The sequence below is a fragment of the Sus scrofa genome, chromosome 16, assembly GCF_054392235.1.
Source record: "Sus scrofa isolate SSC_HxYL_T2T_F1_AM1 chromosome 16, Sscrofa_HxYL_maternal_Yorkshire_Landrace_v2.0, whole genome shotgun sequence".
Lineage (NCBI taxonomy): Eukaryota > Metazoa > Chordata > Mammalia > Artiodactyla > Suidae > Sus > Sus scrofa.
In genome coordinates this window covers 62,836,207-62,856,862 of record NC_139398.1, presented here as the reverse complement: position 1 = coordinate 62,856,862, position 20,656 = coordinate 62,836,207, and the positions used below count along the sequence as shown (strand labels likewise).

The window sequence follows — 20,656 nt, the reverse complement described above, 5'->3', positions numbered from 1 at the left end:
TTTTATACTTAGTAGTTTGTACTCTTAATTCCCTACACCTGTCTTGCCCCCGCCCCACCGCCCTCTCCCCACTGGTAATCATTAGTTTGTTTTCTATCTGTGAGTCTTTTTCTTTTTTTGAATGGCTGCACCCACGACATATGGAAGCTCCTAGGTCAGGTTGAATCCGAATCACAGCTGCGACCTGTGCTGCAGCTGTGGCAATGATGGATCCTTTAACCCACTGTGCCAGGCCAGGGATTGAACCCAGGCCTCCGATGCCATCAGATTCTTAACCCACTGGGCCACAGCGGGAACTCCCGTTTTGTTTTGTCTATGTTTGTTCGGCTCTTTTGTTTTTTGGTCAACCCCCTAGCCTGGGAACTTCCATATGCCATGGGTTCGGCCCGAAAAAGACAAAAAGGAAAACGGCTGTGGTCCTTGGGCCCCTTGCTTAACCTCTAGTCTCCGTTCCTTCAGTTGCCAAATGAGAATCAGACCACCGACCCGACCGGGCGGTTTTGAGGATGCAGTGAATGAAAGCTTGCAAAACAGTGCGTGCGGTTCTGATCTGGGACCTTCTCCCTCAGAGAAACGCTTCCACTCGGATTCTCATTTCTATATCCATTTGTAGGGCCCTTCAGCAGACATGCTTGTCTCATGGGGTGTGTTGGCGCGTGCTGGGTGCTGGCAAAAGAAGGGTAAGCAGAGCCTGAGCGGCTCCGAGGGTTGACTCCAGGGCAGGCAGAAGTGATTTTCCAGAGTGAGGAGCAGGGTGAAAGCTGGGGTTGGGGGCCAGACTTGCGCTCAGATTGCGGTCATCTCTCCAGCTCTATGATTTGGGGCTGGTCATTTTACTAAGACTCAGTCTCTTTGTCTGTGGTGACAGCAATTATATTGGACAGCGAGGGTATTCATGAGGTGCTGTATGTGAGAGACCTGGGGAGTAGACTTTTGTCAAGGCTGCTGTGGTGGTCACTCCTGGGGGCGAGACCAGCCAGGGCACCGAGAGGCAGAAATTGTCTCTGGGGAGGGGTGGGGTGATGCCAAGCCCAGCTGAAGGGGCGAGACAGAAGCTGGTGACACAGCCTGGATGCTGTCTGGCTTCAGCACCCCACTTGCTACCCTGCCTGGCCAAGGGTCTTTCGTGGCTGGTCCAATCCCTGGGTTTAGTTGTTATTGCCATTAAACCAGCTGCCACCCTCCCAGTGACCTCCTTCGAGGCTGGTGGCCTCCAGGGCCAGCAGGGAGCGCTTGTTTGCTTACACCACCTCTGCCTGTTTATGGGGAGGGCGCTGATGAGACCAACCCATAAAAACAGCTTTCAGGCCACACTCAGCTGGAAAACTGGGAGCAAAAGCAGGGTGAGAAAGAAGTCAAGGTCAGACCAGGATCTGGTTCAGGCTGAGAGTGAAAGAGACAGGCGGGAATAATAACTACTGTTGTGTAAGTCCCACAACATACCTGACAGTACGCGGGGCTTCACACGCATTAGCTCCGTAGATTACTCCACGTGGATCAGGGAACAGAGAGGCTGAGAAACTTGTCCAAGGCTGCTCAGCTACTTTTTAGGCGAGCTGGGATTTGAGCCTCTGAAGCCAGAGGTCTGGGGTATCTCCAGCTTGGTTATTGTGCCTCACCGGGTAAAGTTATTACCAGTAGTTTCTATTCAAAGAATTTCTACAGAGATGAGGAGACCGATGTTCATAGAGAACCAGTCATTTGCCAGCAGTCCCACAGGTAGGAGTGACCGATCTGGGACACATCCCCCATGTCCTCCAAATTGTGAGAAGGAACCTTGCGGGCGAGCCCTGAAGCTCTCTTCTGATGGAGACTTTTCACGGATCAGAGGACTTGCCTCAGGCCACCTGGCTCCCGAGGGGTCCATGCAAGACACTCACCCAGGTGGGTTACACTCCAGAGCCCAGACCTGTCGCTGCTGCATCCTGCCTCCTGCACCCCCTCCTCCCTGCTGGGGACCCTCCTGTCCCCCAGCTCTCCTCTCTGCTGGGCTGAGTCCTGGGCTTCCGTTTCTGTAAAACGGGGGGCATAAAGGCTGCGCTGCACCCTGGGGTGTTTTGATAGTCAAATGAATCACTGGCAGGAGTTCCCATTGTGGCTCAGTGGTTATGAACCCAACTAGTATCCATGAGGATGCAGGTTCCATCCCTGGCCTCGTTCAGCGGGTTAAGAATCCAGCTTTGCCGTGAACTGTGGTGTAGGTCGCAGGTGCGGCTCGGATCCTAGGTTGCTGTGGCTGTGGCGCAGGCCAACAGCTATAGCTCGTGTTCGATTTGTGAACTTCCATATGCCCTGGGTGCAGCCCTAAAAATAAAAAAAAAAGAATCCTTGGCAAGGCCAATGCCTGCTGCTTCCCTTGCTATTGTGAGCAATAACGCTATTTAATGAGCACGTCCTATATGCCCTGCACAGACCAGAGTTTTACAGGCACCATGTCACTTGATAAATGATGTAAAGGGGTGAGGTAAGGGGCATGCATGTTTCTGAGGTTCCTCTCAAGATGCTATTCCTATTCCTCTTTTATTTCTGCCCTATCCCTTTTCTGTCCCTGCATAGCCTGGCCGTGAGCAGAATGCCGCATCTCAGAGTCCGCAGAACAAGTAAGGGGCCCCCTAACAGAAGCAGCCGTTGAGTGAAGTGAGCCTGTCCCTCGAGGGTGTGGCGGTGTCACTCCTCATGAATGGATCAACCACAAGCTGACAGCTATCCCCAAGGCAACCTCTGGGAACCATGCACCTCCTGTTTCCAATTCTTTTTCTTTTTTTTTTTTTTTCCCTTTTTAGGGCCGCACCCGTGGCCTATGGAAGTTCCCAGGCTAGGGGTCGAATCAGGGATGCAGCTGCAGGCACATGCCACAGCCACAGCAGTGTCAGACCTGAGCCGCATCTGTGACCTACACCACAGCTCACAGCAATGCTGAATCCTTTCACCCACTGAGGGAGGCCAAGGATTGGACCTGCATCCTTGTGGATACTAGTCGGGTTTTTAACCCACTGAGCCACAATGGGAACACCCTTTTCTTTGCTCTTTTTTTTTTTTTTTTTCCCAGAAGTACCTTCTTAAAGTTGGCTTTGGTTCAAGGCCACGCCCTCTGAGAACTGGCTGGCATGAACACAGCCCCCTGTGCGGTCCAGCTTGTCTCCCTGGAGTTCTGCATCAGGGTCTGGCACCAGAGGCTCAGCTGATAATAAACGACCACTTTAGCAGCATCAACTCTGCAAAAATCCCCTCAGGGACTTGTACAGAGACGGGAGGCTGGACCAAGGAGAGAAGTGGTCCTGGGTCTCCAGGTCACATGGGGATTCATTTTAGAAGTGCAAACCACAAGATGCTCCCAGGATAGACTTAATGAGGAAAAGTGGAATGATGTAACACAATACTCCTTTTATGGCGATTCCATCCAATAATACTCTCTGTATTTTCATCCACCCTTGCCAAGTGTTTATGGAGAGATTTATGCTTGGAGTAGAAGCCAGTAAAATCTTAGCTTATTACTAGCTTATAGAATAGAAATAAGTTTCTGTTAGTTTCCATAGTTTATGGACTTTTGCCAAATTTGGTGGGTATGTTCCAGGCGGTCTGACTTGGTGATGAGGAATAAGCCCTGGGCAGGCATCAGAAAGACCGGTAGCCTGCCACCTGGGTGGCTGACACTGAGCCACAGCCAGAGGACCCCCTGGGTATGTTCCAGGTGGTCTGACTTGGTGATGAGGAATAAGCCCTGGGCAGGCATCAGAAAGACCGGTAGCCTGCCACCTGGGTGGCTGACACTGAGCCACAGCCAGAGGACCCAAAAGACGGATGGGGGCAGGGTGAGGATGATGAGACAGAGGGAACAAAGGAACAAAAGAGCAAGCTTGGAGTTCCCGTCGTGGCGCAGTGGTTAACGAATCCGACTAGGAACCATGAGGTTGCGGGTTCGGTCCCTGCCCTTGCTCAGTGGGTTAACGATCCGGCGTTGCCGTGAGCTGTGGTGTAGGTTGCAGACGCGGCTCGGATCCTGCGTTGCTGTGCCTCTGGCGTAGGCCGGTGGCTACAGCTCCGATTCGACCCCTACCTTGGGAACCTCCATATGCCGCGAGAGCGGCCCAAGAAATAGCAACAACAACAACAACAACAACTAAAGACAAAAAGACAAAAAAAAAAAAAGAGCAAGCTTGACCCCGAAGCCTCTTTCTGCTGATCCCCCACCATCTGGGAGGTGACCTTACTGTTTCCTCTCGTGGACAAGCCTGAAGTCCACCGAGCCTCCTGCTCCACCAGGTAGAGGCTGCCACAAAGTGTGGATTTGACTCACTGCTCCAGTTATTTCATCTCTTCATTGTCACCACCCCCTGACTGGTTCCTCATACCCTAGGATCTTGGACTGGGGTCAGGTCAAAGGTTGGCAAATAGTCATGGAACCACCAGGTGGGGCGAGCATGGAGATGGAAGAGCCAGGGCAGAAGATCAGAGTGCAGTGTCAGAGCCCGAACAGGGTGAGGGGTTTCTGTGGGGGCTTGAGGTGGTGACAGTGATGGGAGATGGGTTCTGATTCGTGGCACTGACCCAATGTCAATGTGTTGAGGGTAATGGGAGAGTGGCAGAAAAATAATTGCAGGTAAAGGATGGAAGGAAACTAGAATGAATCTTTAGAGAGCTTGGGTGCAGTGGCATGTCTAGCATCCAGATTTGATTTTTAAATACCAGCCAAAGGAGTCAAGACTCCTTGGAAAAATGGCAGATGCCAGTGTGGGGCCAGGGAAGGTACAAGATGAACCTGGGACATCTCCCTGAGCCAGAAAGGAAGGAAGTGCTTAAAGAGAGATGGAGAAACGTCACACAGATGCAAAAGCCAGCATGAAGGGCCACCCACTGGCCAACCGTGGGATAATTCAAGCATCAAAAGAAAGAACTCTAACACTGAATTATAGATCACGTTGATTAAATAAGAATCCGTGAGTCTACACGGATAGAGATAAATAAGAGAATAAATAAATGGGCACAAAAGAAAGTTTTCATTACAGTAGGATGCCAATGAATAAATGTAGAAGGAATGATAGAATGAGAAAATTACCACTTGGTCCTCATCATAGTGATACTTAGTTCAACAGAGAAACATCAATAGATGTGAACGCTTGATGAAGAGCAGAATGTTTACAAAGACTTAAAGAACCTTCCATGAGATATTATTTAATGACGAAGGGACAAAACAGCAGGTACGTGTATAATCAAGTGATCAAGGCGAATATCCTCAGCGAAGGGAGAGATCTACACCGCAAACCTTGGAAGCATCCCTTCCATGATATTCCTGCCAAAGATGCACAGTCTGAGTCTAACCATGAAGAATCGTCAGACAAACCCAATGGAAGGGCTCTTCTACAAAAGATCTAGCCTATGTTCTTACCAGAGAACTATTCCAGATGGAGGGAATCCAAAGAGACGTGACGACTAAATACGGAGTGTGATTCTGAACTGAATCCTTTTGCTGTGAAGGGTGAGAAGGAACAACCGGTAAGACCGAAGTTGTGCAGATTGATGGTAGTGAGGTAGTGCTGTTAATTTCCTGATGCTCTTATTGTGGTTTTGCGGGACACTGTCTTTATTTGTAGGAATTTCATGTTCAAAAGCTTGAGGGCAGGTGGGGCATCGGGTCAACAACTGCTTTCAAATGGCTCTGGAAAAAGGGCTATTTGTACTGTTCTTGCAACTTTTCGGTAAGTTTGGAATCATTTCAAAGGAAAAAGAAAAAGTTTTTAAAAGTTATTGACCATCTAGTAAGAGTCGAGCATCTTTGTTCAGTGCTATGATTAAAGCCAGGCTTTGCAAATTATGCTGTGTATGTGCTGTGACATATTATTTAGGCTTAAAAAGGACGGAAATTCTGCCACATCCTGCAACATGAATGAATTTGAGGACATTAGCTAAGTAAAATAATCCAGTCACAAAAAGACACATAGTGTATGATTCCACTTATATGAGGTTCCTAGAGTAGTCAGATTTGTAGAATCAGAAAGTAGACCCATGGTTGCCAGAGGCTGGGGGCAGGGGGAGTGGGGAGTTATTGTTTAGTGGGTGTAGAGTTCCAGCTTTACAGGATGAAAAGAGTTCGGGGGATGGATGGTGGTGATGTTTGCATAACAATATGAGTGCACCTAAAAAATAGTTGAGATGGTCGATTTTAGGGTATGTGTATTTTCCCACATAAAAGAGATTGCAGGGGGCAGTTCCTGTCGTGGCTCAGGGGAGACAAATCTGACTGGCATCCATGAGGACACAGGTTCAATCCCTGGCCTTGCTCAGTGGGTTAAGGATCCAGCATTGCCATGAGCTGTGGTGTAGGTCACAGACGCAGCTCGGATCCCACGTTGCTGTGGTTGTGGCAGAGGCTGACAGCTACAGCTCCGTTTCCACTCCTAGTCTGGGAACCTCCATATGCTGTGGGTGTGGCCCTAAAAAAAAATCGGAAAAAAAAAAAGAAATTGGAGGGGAAACAAGCAAGGCTTTGGAAATGAAGAGCTTCTTAGCTCTGCCACTTGTCACTGAATGATCTCAGGCCAGTGCTTGCCTCTTTGTTACTGGGAATAAGGGCCCTGTCTTCACAGAGCAGAGACCCTGTGGGGAAGCCCTTCATGTAGTGGCTGTAGTGGGCAACACGTAGGAAGAACTCAAAACAGGCTACCTCCTCTTTTCTGATCATCAGGCATCACTGACTCCATAACTGCAACTCCAAGACTTGCTGACCACTCAAGGCCCGGAGCCGCTATCTTCCCCTTTCTAGGAACTTCTTCCTTGGACAGAGAGGTGGAGTGTGGCCCAGCTAAAGACAGATATGAAAACTCATATGCTTACATATGCGCAGACCATCTCTGGAGGGGGTCAGTGTAGACCAGGTGACAGCAAGGCTATCTGGTACACTGGAGGGACACCGGGGGGCACCTCCCGTTAAAGCTATTTGTACCCTTGGATTGTCTTCCCACATGCAAGCATTATTTCTTTAAATAAGTAAGATAGGATTTCCCTAGTGGCTTTAGTGAGCTAAGCATCTGGTATTGTCGCTGCTGTGGCTTGGGTCACTGCTGTGGCGCAGGTTCCATCCCTGGCCTGGGAACTTCTGAATGCTGTGGGTGTGGCAAAATAAAAGGTAAGAGAAATAAATAGCTGGATCAGTCAATCAAGTTACCAAAGAGGGGCCCTCTCTGATGACTGAGTTCCTTTTGGAGGATCTGTTTTCAGGCAGATCACTCTCATTAACAAAACTTTAAGCTCCCTACACTGATTAGTGACACAGACAAAGTGCTTCTGGTCTTGGCTTGGGGACGCTGCCATGCGGGGCACCTCTGAGAGGCTTCTGAGAAACTGGGTACTGATTTCTCGGTCTGCTTCTTCCTTGCACCTCGAACCCATCTCTCCATGTGTAGACATCCTGTCACTCTCATGTGTCCTCAGCCTGTTCTGTCTGGACACCCAGATGGGGATGTGAGGGACCCTCAGGCTCCCTTCCCATCTTTAAGATTCTAGAGCTCAACTCACGTAGCTTAAAAATGTAGTCTCTTATGGAAAATTAAAGTCTAGAATTTGGTCCTCTAGCTAAAGAGATGCTTTTGAATTATGTCAAGTAACCATAAGACAAGGATCCTCTAGGGCAAGTATTTCCAATTCAAATGTCCTCGGGACCCAGCAGGGCGATGGAAATGGGTGAAGCCAGACAGTGGCATTTGCATGTCCCGCATGTTGTCAGGAATGGTGAGATGCTATCGTACTGGCCCTGGTGGTTATCCAGTGGGAATACAAAAGTGTTTCCAAACTTTGCCGTTTTCCTTTAGGAGCCAGCAATATCGTTCTATACAGAAATCTCCCCTTTTAAAAAAAGTGCTAATTAATTGAAAACAAAGCAACAGACAGCTGTCAGAACTCCTTAGCCGACAGAACACAGGTGGAGGGCACAGCAGGGCAGCCTGCCAGTTTGCAAACTGCCCTGGGACATACCCTTGAGCAGGGGAAGGGGGAGCAAAGGCTGGCCAGAGCTAAGGGCGGGCGATGAGATGTACGAGGTCAAGTACAGGTTGATTTGATTTGGGCCTACCTTCGTTTTGGAATGAAGGGTGGACCCCAGAGGACTGACAAGCTTGAACTGGTTCTTATAATAGGGAGGCCAAGGAGCAAAGCGGGGGATGGGGAGTTATGGGCTTTGACTGCTGAGAGGCTTGGCTGCAGACTTCCTTCCCTACTTAAGAGTTGCATGATGGGTAAATGCTCCACCTGAGTTTTGCCTTCCTTATCCGTCCTTAAAAGGGAGGGTAGATCTTACCTAACAGGGTCATGAGAACCGCATGAAATTGTGCATAAAATAATGTCTGCCACCTGACAGCACCTGGTTCATTTACTTCTTCCTTTCAAAGGTTTGTTGAATGAGGAAGATACTTGATGAAAGCAGTGTTTCAAGAATGATGGCCAAATGGGAGCCTGGAGGCTGGAGTCAGAAAGGCTAGCTAGGTCTCAGGCTGTGTGACCAATTTGAGAGGCTGGGTAATTACTACCACATGGCCTTGGACCTGAGCCCATCCCCAGTGACAAGACCATAAAAGCTGACCTCTTGGCTCCTCCGTGGGTAAGGTGATGGACAGGGTGCAATACACAGCGCCAAAGAAAGCCTGTCTGCTCCAGCTTTCCTGTCTGCTTCCCACCCGGTCCTCAGCAGCCTTTGGGCAGCCAAGGAGGCAGTACCTGGCCTCCAGCCAGTGCTGATCCAGACGCAATTTTCAAGTCCAAACCTCGGTGCCAGCCTTGGGCACAGCCAGGCCCTGACCTTTGCTAAGTCCCCCCAGACATCGCTCCTCTATCTTTAGTAGCCACTGGCAGCCTTCCTGCAGGGTTCCTGGCAAAATCCTGAGTTGCTTAGCAAACTCATCTTAAGAAGACGGCTTATAGCTTTTGAAAGCTTAGGAGGTGTAAACGACACGCAGACATTTCTAAGCCAAAATGGCCAAATGCACAGTCCTTGCAACGGACTAATGAGATGATTAGGAGAAATAAAAATAAAAATAAAAAATAAAAAAGAGATCATAGTCTCGCCTTCCGGAGCTATTAGAATAGACACTGATTTCATCCACTATGTAGACACTATGTTTATCCATTAACACAATCCAACTGTCATTACAGTCAGCATCGCTGACTTCCCAAAAAGGTTTCCTAAAGTGAAAATGATTTTTAGTGTGTGTCAGAATCATCTGGAAGGCTTGTTGGCCCCCTCTCCAAGTCTCTGAATCAATAGGTCTGGGGTTGGGGCTGCACATCTAATTCCAGGGTGATGCTGCTGCTGGTCGGGTGATTATGCTCAGAGAAGCCCTGCTGTAATGAACCTGCTAGTATTTATTCAGTCCACAGCACTAGTGAGTGACACAGAATGCATGGACCTCTACAGCCCCTTGGGAGTACATAGAAGCTAAGAGTAAATGGCAGAAATAGGATAAAACAGTGCCTGAAAATGTGACCTAAGAGTCACAAACTTCTGTAAGTGGAGGAAAAAAATAAGAGAGAGGAGTTCCCATTGTGGCTCAGTGGTAATGAACCTGACTGAACCCAGTATCCATGAAGACTCAGGTTCAATCCCTGGCCTTGCTCAGTGGGTTAAGGATCTGGTGCTGCCATAAGCTGCAGTGTAGATCGCAGTTGTGGCGCAGACTCTGCGTTGCTGTGGCTGTGGTGTAGGCCGGCAGCTGCAGTTCTGATTCGGCGCCTAGCCTGGGAATTTCCATATGCTGCGGGTGTGGCCCTAAAAAGAAAAAAAAAAAAAAAAAAAAGAGTTAAACCATCATGACTGGGTGGACCTCTTGGTCTGGCAACACCAGTCGAGCATTTAGACTGGTACCTGGAGACATGCTGGGAGCAACCGTCTCCAGCAGCAATTGTAGATGCTGCTCCAGGCGAAGGAAGTGGACTACGAAAGCGAGCGTGGGGTTCTTCTGTGATCGCGACTCTCAGGCTTTGATGGTTTCTAAAGATTGGTCATATTTGTTGATGTCTTACTGAGGTCAGTTCTGTGCTTCATGAGGCTTTTGCAAATGGCAGTGGTTTTTCCAACTCCAGGGAGAAGCTTTGAGGTCCAGGGCAACTAGTTTCCTGTTTAGGAATGAATATAGCCAAGTGTTTAGGGGTGAGATATTTTTGGTGGCCTGATCTTCCTCAGGGAAATTCTTTACCTCAGAACACACAAGATTTTTCTAGGTTCTGCCTGCCTAATCCAATACCCAAGCCTGAGGACTCCGTCAAGAATGCAGATAGGCTTGGTGAGCGACCGGTTCTTATGGTTGGGGCCACAGCTGGCTGTCGTTTTACCAGCCTCTCCTTGGGTTGTTTGTCTGGTCTCACTTTCCTGGCCTCGATCTAACTACACTTACTCCAGGGTACATGGGCACTACTTTCATTTCAGTCTGGCTCAGCTGAGAGTCAAAGACAGTCCTCTGTCCCTGCAGTAGCGATGGGTCTGGTTACTTCTGTAATCTGATGATTTCATTTGAAAAAATTATCTCTAGTCTACAGTGACTCTTAGTGGATAGAATAGTGGCTAAAATGAAGAACAAAACTCCTTGGTAACTTGGCGTATTTACCACTTTGTGAAAATCAGGACGTTTCTTATCAACTGGTACAAGCTTCTCTAGTAATGGAAAGAGAACAGAGATGGACCAAAAACTATCTGCCAGAAAGCATATACAACATGGTCCCTTGGGCGTTTGGGGGCAGAAGGATGAGGCCTTCTCTGGGTTGCTCTATTCTACCCTCTGTCACTGGGTTGAGGTCAGTGTTAGAGGGGCTGGATTGACGGAAAGAGGCTCTGCTGAGACCTCTCTCCTGGAGCAGAGGCTTCCCAGGGAAGGAACTTCGCCTTGAAGGCCTTGAAGAGGGGCTACTAGACTGAGAAGCTTCTTTGCAAAGCATAGGACTGGTAAGACTGGTCATTCCATGTTTACCTATCAGTAGAGTGAAGAGGACTGGAGGGGCCCTTTTCTGGGCACTGAGGACTTGCCTGTTAAATCCCAAACCAAAAAGGACAGCAACCTTTTTCACCTGGAAGAACACCCTTTAGAAGGAAATGCTACCTGCCCTAAACATGTGGCTGGCTTGCTTTAAAATGAGGATACATGCTGTCCGAACCTTTTGCTAACCATGGAAGTGCAGCCCTAAATTATGGGTGTTGATGGGAAAGGTGAACATTTAAACATTAAGGTTAAAATTTGAGTTAACAATATCCAGTAGGAGACTCAACTAAAAACCAAAGACTCTTGGTTTGAAGTCGGTTTTGCTATCCTCTAAAGCTTGGGATGCAAAATGCTGGGGGTCCTGTGGAACTTATCAGAAATACTCTCAGGTCCTCCTAGAGCTTCGGAATCAGAATATGCACTTTGATTCTGGTGATACTTCTGCAAACTCCCAAGTTTGAGAGAAACACTGACAGAGCAGACTGCCCACGACTAAAGACCAGCATCAGCAATGGTCAGGGGAAGTGAGGAAGGTCTCGCCCACTTCCGGCCACACTCATGATGGTCATTCCAAGGTGTGTCTACCAATCCTTCAATGTCATTGTGTCATGTGCTGTACACAGGAATGGCACGTAGGCCGAGGAAAAAGGTTTCCCTGCACACCTGGAGTCTAAGAATGATTTGAAGCTTCAGAGTAAGAGTATCAAATGGTTTTATTACAAAACTTAAGCCACTTATTGATTATTCACCTTCTAAAAAACACATACATGAGAATCAAATACACACACTTAGGACTCACTAGCCTTTGCAGGATAGGAAGAAGCAAGCCTTGCACAGAGCACCTGCAGAAGTTTTTCCTTCCACCTAAGCCTGCATTTCTCCATGATTTCTAGGGTCCGCGTTTTGACACCGCTTACCGGGGAAAGGGAACTGAAGCTACAAGAGTCACGTACCAGAGGGTCGCAGCAGTCTCAAAGCTCCTTGATGCTAAAGGCTTATACACTCTAACTTGCAACTCTGAGAAACAGTATCAAATAAGCACTGTCAAATGCCCACTCCTGACTAACCGTTACTGTCATTCTTTGAAATTGCATCTTGGGACTAGATCCGTTCCTTCATTGGTAACGTTTGCTTATCCCCAGGCACAAACCCTAAAATCTGCACGCAGTCTCCAAGTTCAAGTATAAAGGTTTGTTTCAGGACAACCCCAGGTTGATGTAGTGTTTCTTAATATATCTGTAGTGTCTACTGGGTGTCATCAGCTTAGACAAACTGGCCAGATGGCAGCACACTGTGGGGGCACACGTGTCAACTTTCCTACTGCTACACTCGTTCCCTATTCTGTCTGGGCACTGCCCCACAATCCAGGTTGGATCTTGACGTCAGTGATGACCTTGGCCTGTCTTCATTCTAAAGTCGTACTCTTATGTCACTGAATCCAGGTCTTCACCACTAATTTAGTGGAGCTTCCAAAATGTGTGAGGCATATTCTAAAAAGAAAAAATAATCATATCAAAATGTTAGTTTTGTGTTATGTTTATGTGCTAAAAGGAATTGAAATTAAACTAGAAAGACTGAAATGAATGCTTTACACTCCATAATGGAACTGAGGTCCTTTAATATAGGCACAAAGAGAATTTCTCTCTTGAGTGCCACACACGAGCCTGATATTCTTGTTTTGTTCACTCACTGATACTTATCTTATTTATCAAAAATAACAGACACCTTGAAGAATCTCATAAAAAGAGCCCCAGGGTAGAATGAGGGGATAAGGCACTCCCTAATGGTTACCAACAATGGCTAGAAACCAACCACTGCTTACTTAGTAATCACTGCTTATGTTTATTAATGTCTCCCAACCCCTGCAAAAAGCATTGTGTTGTACATCTACAGCTGATTTTTATCATTTCAAATGTAATGGGGAGAAAGAAAAAGAAAAGAGTGCTCACAACAGAAGAATCCCATGATAACTGATGGTGGTAAATTGAAATCCTTACTAAATACAAGGCAACCCAGCAGTGCACAATGCAGACTCCAAGCCCATTTAGGATGCTGCTTTAGAATGCACAGCTTGATTTTTTTATATTCAAATTGTAAACCCAAGTTAACTCATGCCCAGGGGAGAGACTTATGTAAGCAATTTCAGAACAACAAGATTTTCATCTGAATTTGCCTTCCGCACACCAATCATCCCAGCTGGTTTCTAATGAAGCATCTATTCATAGCTTAAATGTTCAGCTCTGTTGACACAGAAAATCATACTACTCACTGACACAGGAAAATGCTACTAATTAGTTCTTAGTAAAAAATAACTCATGACAAAATGAAGTCCATTTGCAGTAAAAACTTTTTTGAATAGATAAGAAACATGATCCTCAGTAATGGCTTACCCCTTTTCTATCCATTTTCTATATCTACAAGCCAGAGGTGAATGCTCCTGGACAAAAGATGGATACTGGACCTTAGGAGGCATCCTGGGATGGAGCTGGAGGGTCCTGGCTTTCAGGCTCTGGAGGGGGTGCTGGCACAGCTTCTTTTTTCTGGGCTGCCAGGAACTCATGAATTGCTCGTTCTATCTGTGGCCTGAAGATGTGGTTTAGTTTGGGATCCACCACCTGGGAAATAATTCTGTCCACTCCAGCTTCCAACATCCCTGACCTTGAGGAGACAAACAGATCGTTCCATTATTTAACCCCCACTCCCACCCCAACCTTGTACAAAAGAACAGAACAAAACTATCCCAAAGACAAAGAACAAAGACTTGGTAGGAAAGAACCGATGGCACAGGGAGGCTGAAAACCTCAATGGCACCAGCAAAGCCTCCCGCCTGACTCCGCTTCCTCCAACATCTGTCCTCCCAGGAGTCAAGGCAGGAGAAGCAGCCTCCAGCAGCAACCTGCCTACTGCCTCTTAGGCTTACGCAGCACAGCTCAGTCAGGGCTAGGAACGTGTACAGCTTCACCAGCAATTCAACAATGCCTTCAGCTGGACCACTGTTACACACACTAGGCCACTTGGAAGCAAACAAGTACACAGACTAGAAACAGACTGGTTCTCAGCTCCTAAAGGGCTAAAATACAACCCCAATCCTTTCTGAAGAGCATATATTAGTCAAAATGCCTATATTCCAATACCAAGGGTGGGTGGTGAGGAAGATTATGGTTACAGGAAACAAATCACATTTGAAGAGTTTGGAAAAAATAGTCCAAATTCATTTGTCTAGTTAATTGTTTAGTTAACTGACCTGTTAATTGCAGGTCAAACTAAACTGTTCTTTTTAAAGGCTTACAATATTCAAATACTGTTACAAACGTGGTAGACAGGTTTTACCTACTTTCCTTCAGACTTGAGTTCTTAGGCCATTCAAGCGTTTGCTGAGGTAAAAGTAGGTCCTGCAGTAATGGGGCAAATGGTGTGTCAGGGTACAGCCAGGGAAATAACTTAAGAGAAACGAGAAGCAGGCTCTGGACTGGTTAGGTTGAGTGGTGAATCAAATGCTCCCTAGATCCAGCGCTAACTGACAGCTTAGCAAGAGGAGGCCTACATGTACACAGGCCGCCATGAGAGTAGAGGGGCACTTCCAGGCAGAGCCCAGTAGACAGCGTGTGCCCTTAGAGATGAGCGCCGTGGCACCCAGTGAGGTCAGCAGCAGGACATGGGTCAGTGGGGAAGCAGAGCCACCCCTCCTTAGTCACAAGTCAATGGCTTCCTGCCTCCACTACCCTGCTGCCAGGGTTTGAGTCACAGGGGTCTTTTCTGGGGGAGAAAAGCCTGATCAAGGAAAACAAAGTACCAAGAGTATAGCTTCCTCTTCTGGAGATTTTAAGAGTGTTTGGAGGAAACAATCTTGTTAGGAGTCTAAAACAGAAGAGGAAATGAACAAATATCATGTAGCTAAGTTTCCTCTGCTCTGTTACTTAAGCTTAAGAAGAAATATTTTTTTGTGTTAAGGATTAGCAACAAATAAGGACCAATGCCAGCCATGAAATAGTTGCTCAGTAAGTGGCAGCTACTGTCCCCTTCTCTAGTCTGCTCCCTAGAGAAACAGAAAGGCACTGAATAATGAATTCAGAATGACAAGGTACTGGGCTTCCTGCGGTAGCTTGCTTGTTTCCTAGCCCCAAGAGCATTTACAAATTTTAGTTTAAAAAGATTCAGATTTCACCAACCATCATGAAAGTGTCAGATTGCTAATAAACATCTTTTTCTATTTTTAAAACCTTTTTATTTTGAAATTATATAGTCATAGACAGTTGCAAAGAAATACACAGGGAGGTCCATGTACTCTTTACCCAGCCACCTCTAATGTTTGCATTCTGTACAACTGCAGTACAGTATCAAAACCGGGACATAGGAAAAAGGAAAAATTCTATTAACTCTGTGTGCTGATGAATGTTAACTAGACTCACTGTGGTGATCATTTCAAAATACATACAAATATCAAATTGGTATGTTTCAAACTAATCATACCTGAAATCAATATGCTGTATGTCAATTATACTTCCCAAAAAAGGGGGAAAAACCAGCACAGGTACAATCCTGACCTCATTTACGTCTCAGTGACAGCTGCACTCGTGTGCCTCTGTGTGGGGAGCTCTGTGCAACTTGAACATGAGTAGCCTCAGGTAACCACCACGATTAAGGTACTCACCTGTCCCACACCCGCTTCACGCTACCTCTTTCTAGGCACACTCATACCCGCCCCCCTCCCAGCCCCAAGCCCCGGGAATCACTAATCTACTCCATCTCTATAATTACAGTGGTTCACAAATGTTATATAAATGAAATCATGCCCCATGTTATCTTTTTGATATTGGCTATTTCTTTTTTCCCCACTCAACACAGTTCCTTGATAGTTCTGTTTTAAAGAAGGCCTCACAAGCTTTTAGATATTTCAGGAATTAGTAGATCAAGAAAGTCTGCACATAAGCATATTAAGAGCAAAAAAGGATTCTGAATAGATTAGAAAAATCTTATCTTAGGACATCAGCTACCTCCACTTCTGTGCCCCGTGACAGTAGCACCTCATTAACTAAGGTTCAGTTTGCTTCTGTGAAGGCCATACTTTAGTAAGACTCCATGCCTTCCTGGAAGCTGCCAGTACACTTTACAGGGGCCAGATGGATTCAGAGAACTTGTATAATGTACGCTGACTTGTGAGAATAAAGACCCACCTACGCTTGCCCAAGACCCAAACATTGATATGTTGGTATGAACTCCAGTGTATGTTCAGACTCTACCGAAAATGTCAAAGAGCATGAAATGTGTCCTCATGTGGAACATCCTTCCCAGTAGAGATGCACATGGGAGGCCTATGTAGGAAGAAAGAATTTCAATTGAGTTTTTGGCTTACTTCAGTCTTAATTTTAATAAAGGAAGGGTCTGCTGCAACTTGTGTGTCGTATACCTTGACCAGCAGTGACTTGCCTCGGCCTTCCTGTGTGCCATGCCTGTGATGACTGCCTTTCGCTCTCAATTCTGCTTACTTACTGAACCACACTCTGCCGCAGACCATTTCGCAACTGGTTTTTGTTCATCGTAGGATTCCATTCCTGCTTGTCCAGGTGTGTTGACACAAAATTATCCACTTTCTGCCTCAGGTTTTGGTAAGCTGGCTAAAATAGTAAAAAGAAGGGGCAAGGTCAGGACTTACATGAACCAAAGTTTTGGAAATTAGTCATTCAGAACATTGCTTTTCATAGCAACACAGAATTTCAAGTCCTTAAAAACAATTCCACTGTGTCCATGATCACCGTGCAGCGTGGCAGAGCATGAAGTAACGACCATCATGTGTGCCTACTTTATGGTGGGTGGGCACGATTTTTTGACCCTACTTACTTTTCAAAACACCTTCCAAATTGAAGGAAATGGGCTCTAGCCCAGCTCTGCTGCTTACGAGCTCTCAGGACTTAACAGTCAGCCAACCTCTGAGTCTCAGGTATTTCCATCTGTAAAACAAGTATTAACTGCCCTGCTTAACCAGGCAGGTCCGCAGCATAAAATGAAGGGCCACCCAGACCGCAGCATGACTCCCGAATGCAGACCAAAGTCAAAGCCTATGGACAGTGGGAAAGGCTGAAAGGAAGCAAAAGTCAAGTCCCCAAAGGAGCCTGAGAGGTACTTAACTGGTCTCAAATGTTCAAGACCCAACTGGGATCAGGAGAACAAATACCAGAAAGGAACTTGATAAACACAAGGAATCCATGCAAACACAAGGAATGCATGTTCTGAGGCGCCAAGATCTTCTGGCACTATCAGCCGCTCTTCTCCAAACCAGGTGTTTCATACTTCACTCCGGAATCCTTCCCACCCCAGCGATGTTGTGTTGAGCAGTGTGATTTGCTCTGGCTGATGGAGTCGCAGCGACAAGATGTCCGAAATGTGGTTGTGTCGTCTGCCTTGGCTTGTACTCTGGTGATTTTCTGATGAGTGTATGTCCTCTGCACCCCCTGTCCCTTTAGCCTGGGACCTAGGACAGGTACATGTACAACACTCCTAACCCCAACTCACAGCTTGGACCCCTAGTCCAGGCTGCCTACAGCTGAGCCACCAAGCCTATCCATAACAACTGAAATTCAGCTGACTTGTGATTCCATCAGCCTGAGAACAAATACTTGTTATAAGCCGCCGAGATTTGGGTTCTTTTGTAGTGTTACTGTGGAAAAAGTTTGCTAACAGCCAGGTAAATGAGATTGACAAAGGAATCAGTAGGCCCCAGCTCCATGAGTGGGCTCTTTCTAAAAGCCATGACTCACAAACAAAGACTCGCCACTAAACCTGGAAAGAGGAAGGAAGGGAGATGGTGAGGAATAAAATTCACAGATGCCCATGTCCTATCTGCCTAGCAACTCCTTTTTCCTGGTAACCATCTTCCCCTCTTCACAAGAGTAGGGCAGCGGGTACCATGTTCTCCTGGTCACAGGGGTGGGAGTCTGACCCATGTGCAGACATTCCCTGGGATTTTTTGAACTGGGAGTTGTTTCTAGAGGAAGAAGCTGTAAGAGGCAACCCAGAGATGCCAACAACCAAATGGATGACTCTGCTCTGCAGTAGCAGTTAGAATTACAAAGAACAGAGCTGAAAGGCAGCCCTAGTGGAGCATCCCTGGTTCCAGAGCGCCCCTACCTTTCTGGTAATGTGTTCATTCTATTTTTCCTTAGATCCCATGAGTCAACAGATTCTCCCCTTTGCTTACAGGGGTTAGAATTACCTTTGTCACTTGTAACCATGAATCCTGATACCATACTTTCTACTATTCAAAAGAACTCACCCAGTTATAGATAGGAACTGTTCACTGAAAAGGACAAAAGACAGCTAATGTTACCACCAAACCTTAATAGACCTTGACAATACAGAACAATTCCTTCAGGTCATGAAGCAAAAGGATCTCATGTGCCTGCCACTAACATTGTATTGTACTTTCTTTCTTCACCTATCACTTGTTCTGTTTACTTATATTTTGGATGCATTGCAAAGTAATTACAGACATCGTCAGTGCACCTTCCCTTAAATATGTCAGCAATCTGGGGTGCAGCCTAACAATATGTATATTTAACAAGTTCTCCGATGACAAACCAAGGACCACACTTGGAGAACTGTGGGATTAAAGCAACAAAGGACTCAATAAGATGTGCCTGAAAACACACTATGTTCAAGAATTAAAACCACCTGGTGACTATCGGGAGGAGCATCTAAAGAGGTGGTAAGTGGTGAAGGCTCCAATTCCCTCTCTCCCAGCAGATTCTCAGAAACGATTTTTAAAAATGTACATATTAAGCCACACAAAACCTAATGAGGCATAAGAAACATGAGTGAACAACATGTAATGGGAAGTTGAGAACAGTCAGTGCTGGGAAAGGTGAAAGCTCTGTCAATATGTACCTGGGACTCTAAAGTAAGGAAAAACTCATTTCAAGGATAGCACTTCTCCTTGAGTGGTTTTTTTTGTTTTTTTTTGTTTTTGTTTTTGTTTTTCTTTTTTTTCCTCTTTAGGGCCGCACCTGTGGCGTGGTTAAGTTCCCAGGCTAGGGGTCGAATTGAAACTACAGCTGCCGGCCTACACCATGGCTCACAGCACTGCTGGATCCTTAATCCACTGAGCAAGGCCAGGGATCAAACCCACATCCTCTTGGATCCTAGTTGGGTTCGTTAACTGCTGAGCCCATGAAGTCATGAAACTCCCTGCTTGAGTTTTTAAATCATGGAGAATTAACAGTATACACCACTTACTATCTTTACTAGCCGGTCTATGTGTCAGTTTTCTACTTTAGAATACAAGCTTTGCTTCTTCCTGTATCCACAAACCCCGCCAATAAATGTTTAATGGGTAAACAGACTAGGTCCTTCCCTATCTTTAAGGCCCAGTTTTTAGCCCGCAATTTTTTTGTGAGGTGGGCAAAATATTTCCACACTAGGCTCAAACAGGAGAAATCACCTCCCCAGAAGAACCCATTCAGTAAGAGAGCTTCTATATCTACACCTATAACTCTTGTAAGAGAAGCTTCTGAAAAGGGAGAAAATGAACGTTTCAGCAACTATCATACATCTGACACTTAACACACATGACTTCACTGACTACACATGAACCTTGGCAAAAAGGCAAAGTGAGAAACAGCATTGTTACTCTATGCCATTAGGATCTAAAGTAGCACCAAGTCCCTTTTAATCAATAATAAAGGCCAAAACACAGGTGTTGGTCTACAACAATGTACCTTAATTAAATGCATACTGAAGTCTGCACTGACCTGGAAAGGGTACAAATAACTATTATAGGCTGACGACTGTGCGTTCAAACCATTCAGGCTTACTCACTTGGCTCTCTCATCGCTGTTCTTAACATATTGAGATTTGTTACTGAGAGGCTTAAAGGGATCCCATCTTGGGAAAGACAGGGTCTAGGATGGAAAACCGGTATTGCATCCCCAAATTCAGAGTAGCAGCTGGCCTAAGTCGCACAGAATTGTTATGGGGTTGGGAGCTGAATCCACGTGGGCATCCCTCAGAAAGCTTGCTGTACTGCCCCAAGCAGTCTCCTCGCTGCTGAGATTTTTAAGGTACCTTTTATTCTGCTTTGGAAAAGTGAAGCTGCAACCCCGATGGCCTCACGCCCAGCCCACCCGGCCCCCGTTAGCCCAGGCGCCTCAGCTACCTTGGTGTCCACGTCGGCCAGGCAGTCCCGGCGGAAACTGTCAAACAAGCCCCGGCTCTTGAGCTGCTCCACGATGAGAGCGATGAGCTGCGGGTCGCCGGGAGGCAGCGAAGCCGGGTTGATGGGGCCGCCGCTTCCGCCAGCCCCCGTCGCGCCGGTCGCCGCCCCCGCCGAGGCCTGGCCCGAGCCGCCGCCGCCCACCGCACCGGTGCCCCCGCTGCCGCCGCCACCGTCCGCCATGGCTGTGCCCCTGGCCCAGGAAGGAGACCGAACACGGCCTCCTCTCAGGGACAGAGGGCCTGGGTCGGGTACAGGTGGCAGAGGGGCCAGAGAAGGCGGCGGCGGCGGCGGCGGCGGTGGCGGCGGCGAGGGTGGGAGCGGCGGCGGGAGGGGTGGCGCCGGCACGTTGGGAGGCAGCGGCGGCGGAGGGAAAGGCGGCAGAAATCGCCCTCCCCATTCCGGGCGCTCTTCGGATGACGTCGCCGCTGACCTTTGCATTGTGGGGCGGGAGGTTTACCTGCAGTCAGCGCCGGCTTTCTTATACGCAGAA

The 20,656-nt window shown here is 47.1% G+C and overlaps 1 protein-coding gene and 1 long non-coding RNA gene across 23 annotated transcripts in view; one reads left to right on the top strand and one right to left on the bottom strand.

Annotated features, from left to right (window-relative positions):
• LOC102164818 (uncharacterized) overlaps positions 1 to 20,656 on the top strand; it is a 481,497-nt gene that overhangs the window by 236,349 nt on the left and 224,492 nt on the right. The gene's annotated exons all lie outside the window — the stretch shown is intronic.
• On the bottom strand, positions 11,654 to 20,555 carry BOD1 (biorientation of chromosomes in cell division 1). Of its 3 annotated transcripts, none has more exons than XM_085002470.1 (4): positions 20,107 to 20,555; positions 16,366 to 16,573; positions 13,420 to 16,270; positions 11,654 to 12,448 (listed from the first exon to the last, which is right to left on the bottom strand). In XM_085002470.1, exons 1-2 carry the CDS (start codon positions 20,344 to 20,346, stop codon positions 16,445 to 16,447), a joined length of 369 nt encoding a protein of 122 aa, XP_084858596.1. In that variant the 5' UTR covers positions 20,347 to 20,555; the 3' UTR covers positions 11,654 to 12,448; positions 13,420 to 16,270; positions 16,366 to 16,444. The 3 variants fall into 3 exon arrangements, with proteins under 3 accessions (XP_084858596.1, XP_084858595.1, XP_003483895.1); XM_085002469.1 differs by having other exon boundaries at positions 13,349 to 13,616; positions 16,449 to 16,573; XM_003483847.5 differs by having other exon boundaries at positions 13,420 to 13,616; positions 16,449 to 16,573.

Bases quoted from the DNA above. Each gene is read 5' to 3' on its own strand.
- BOD1 (XM_085002469.1), bottom strand. From the start codon at position 20,346: ATGGCGGACGGTGGCGGCGGCAGCGGGGGCACCGGTGCGGTGGGCGGC. The intron at 16,574-20,106 runs GTAGCTGAGGCG...TTACTATTTTAG, and splicing joins TGGCCGACGTGGACACCAAG to CCAGCTTACCAAAACCTGAG. The intron at 13,617-16,448 runs GTAAGTAAGCAG...TGTCTCCTCAAG, and splicing joins CTGCGGCAGAGTGTGGTTCA to GTCAGGGATGTTGGAAGCTG.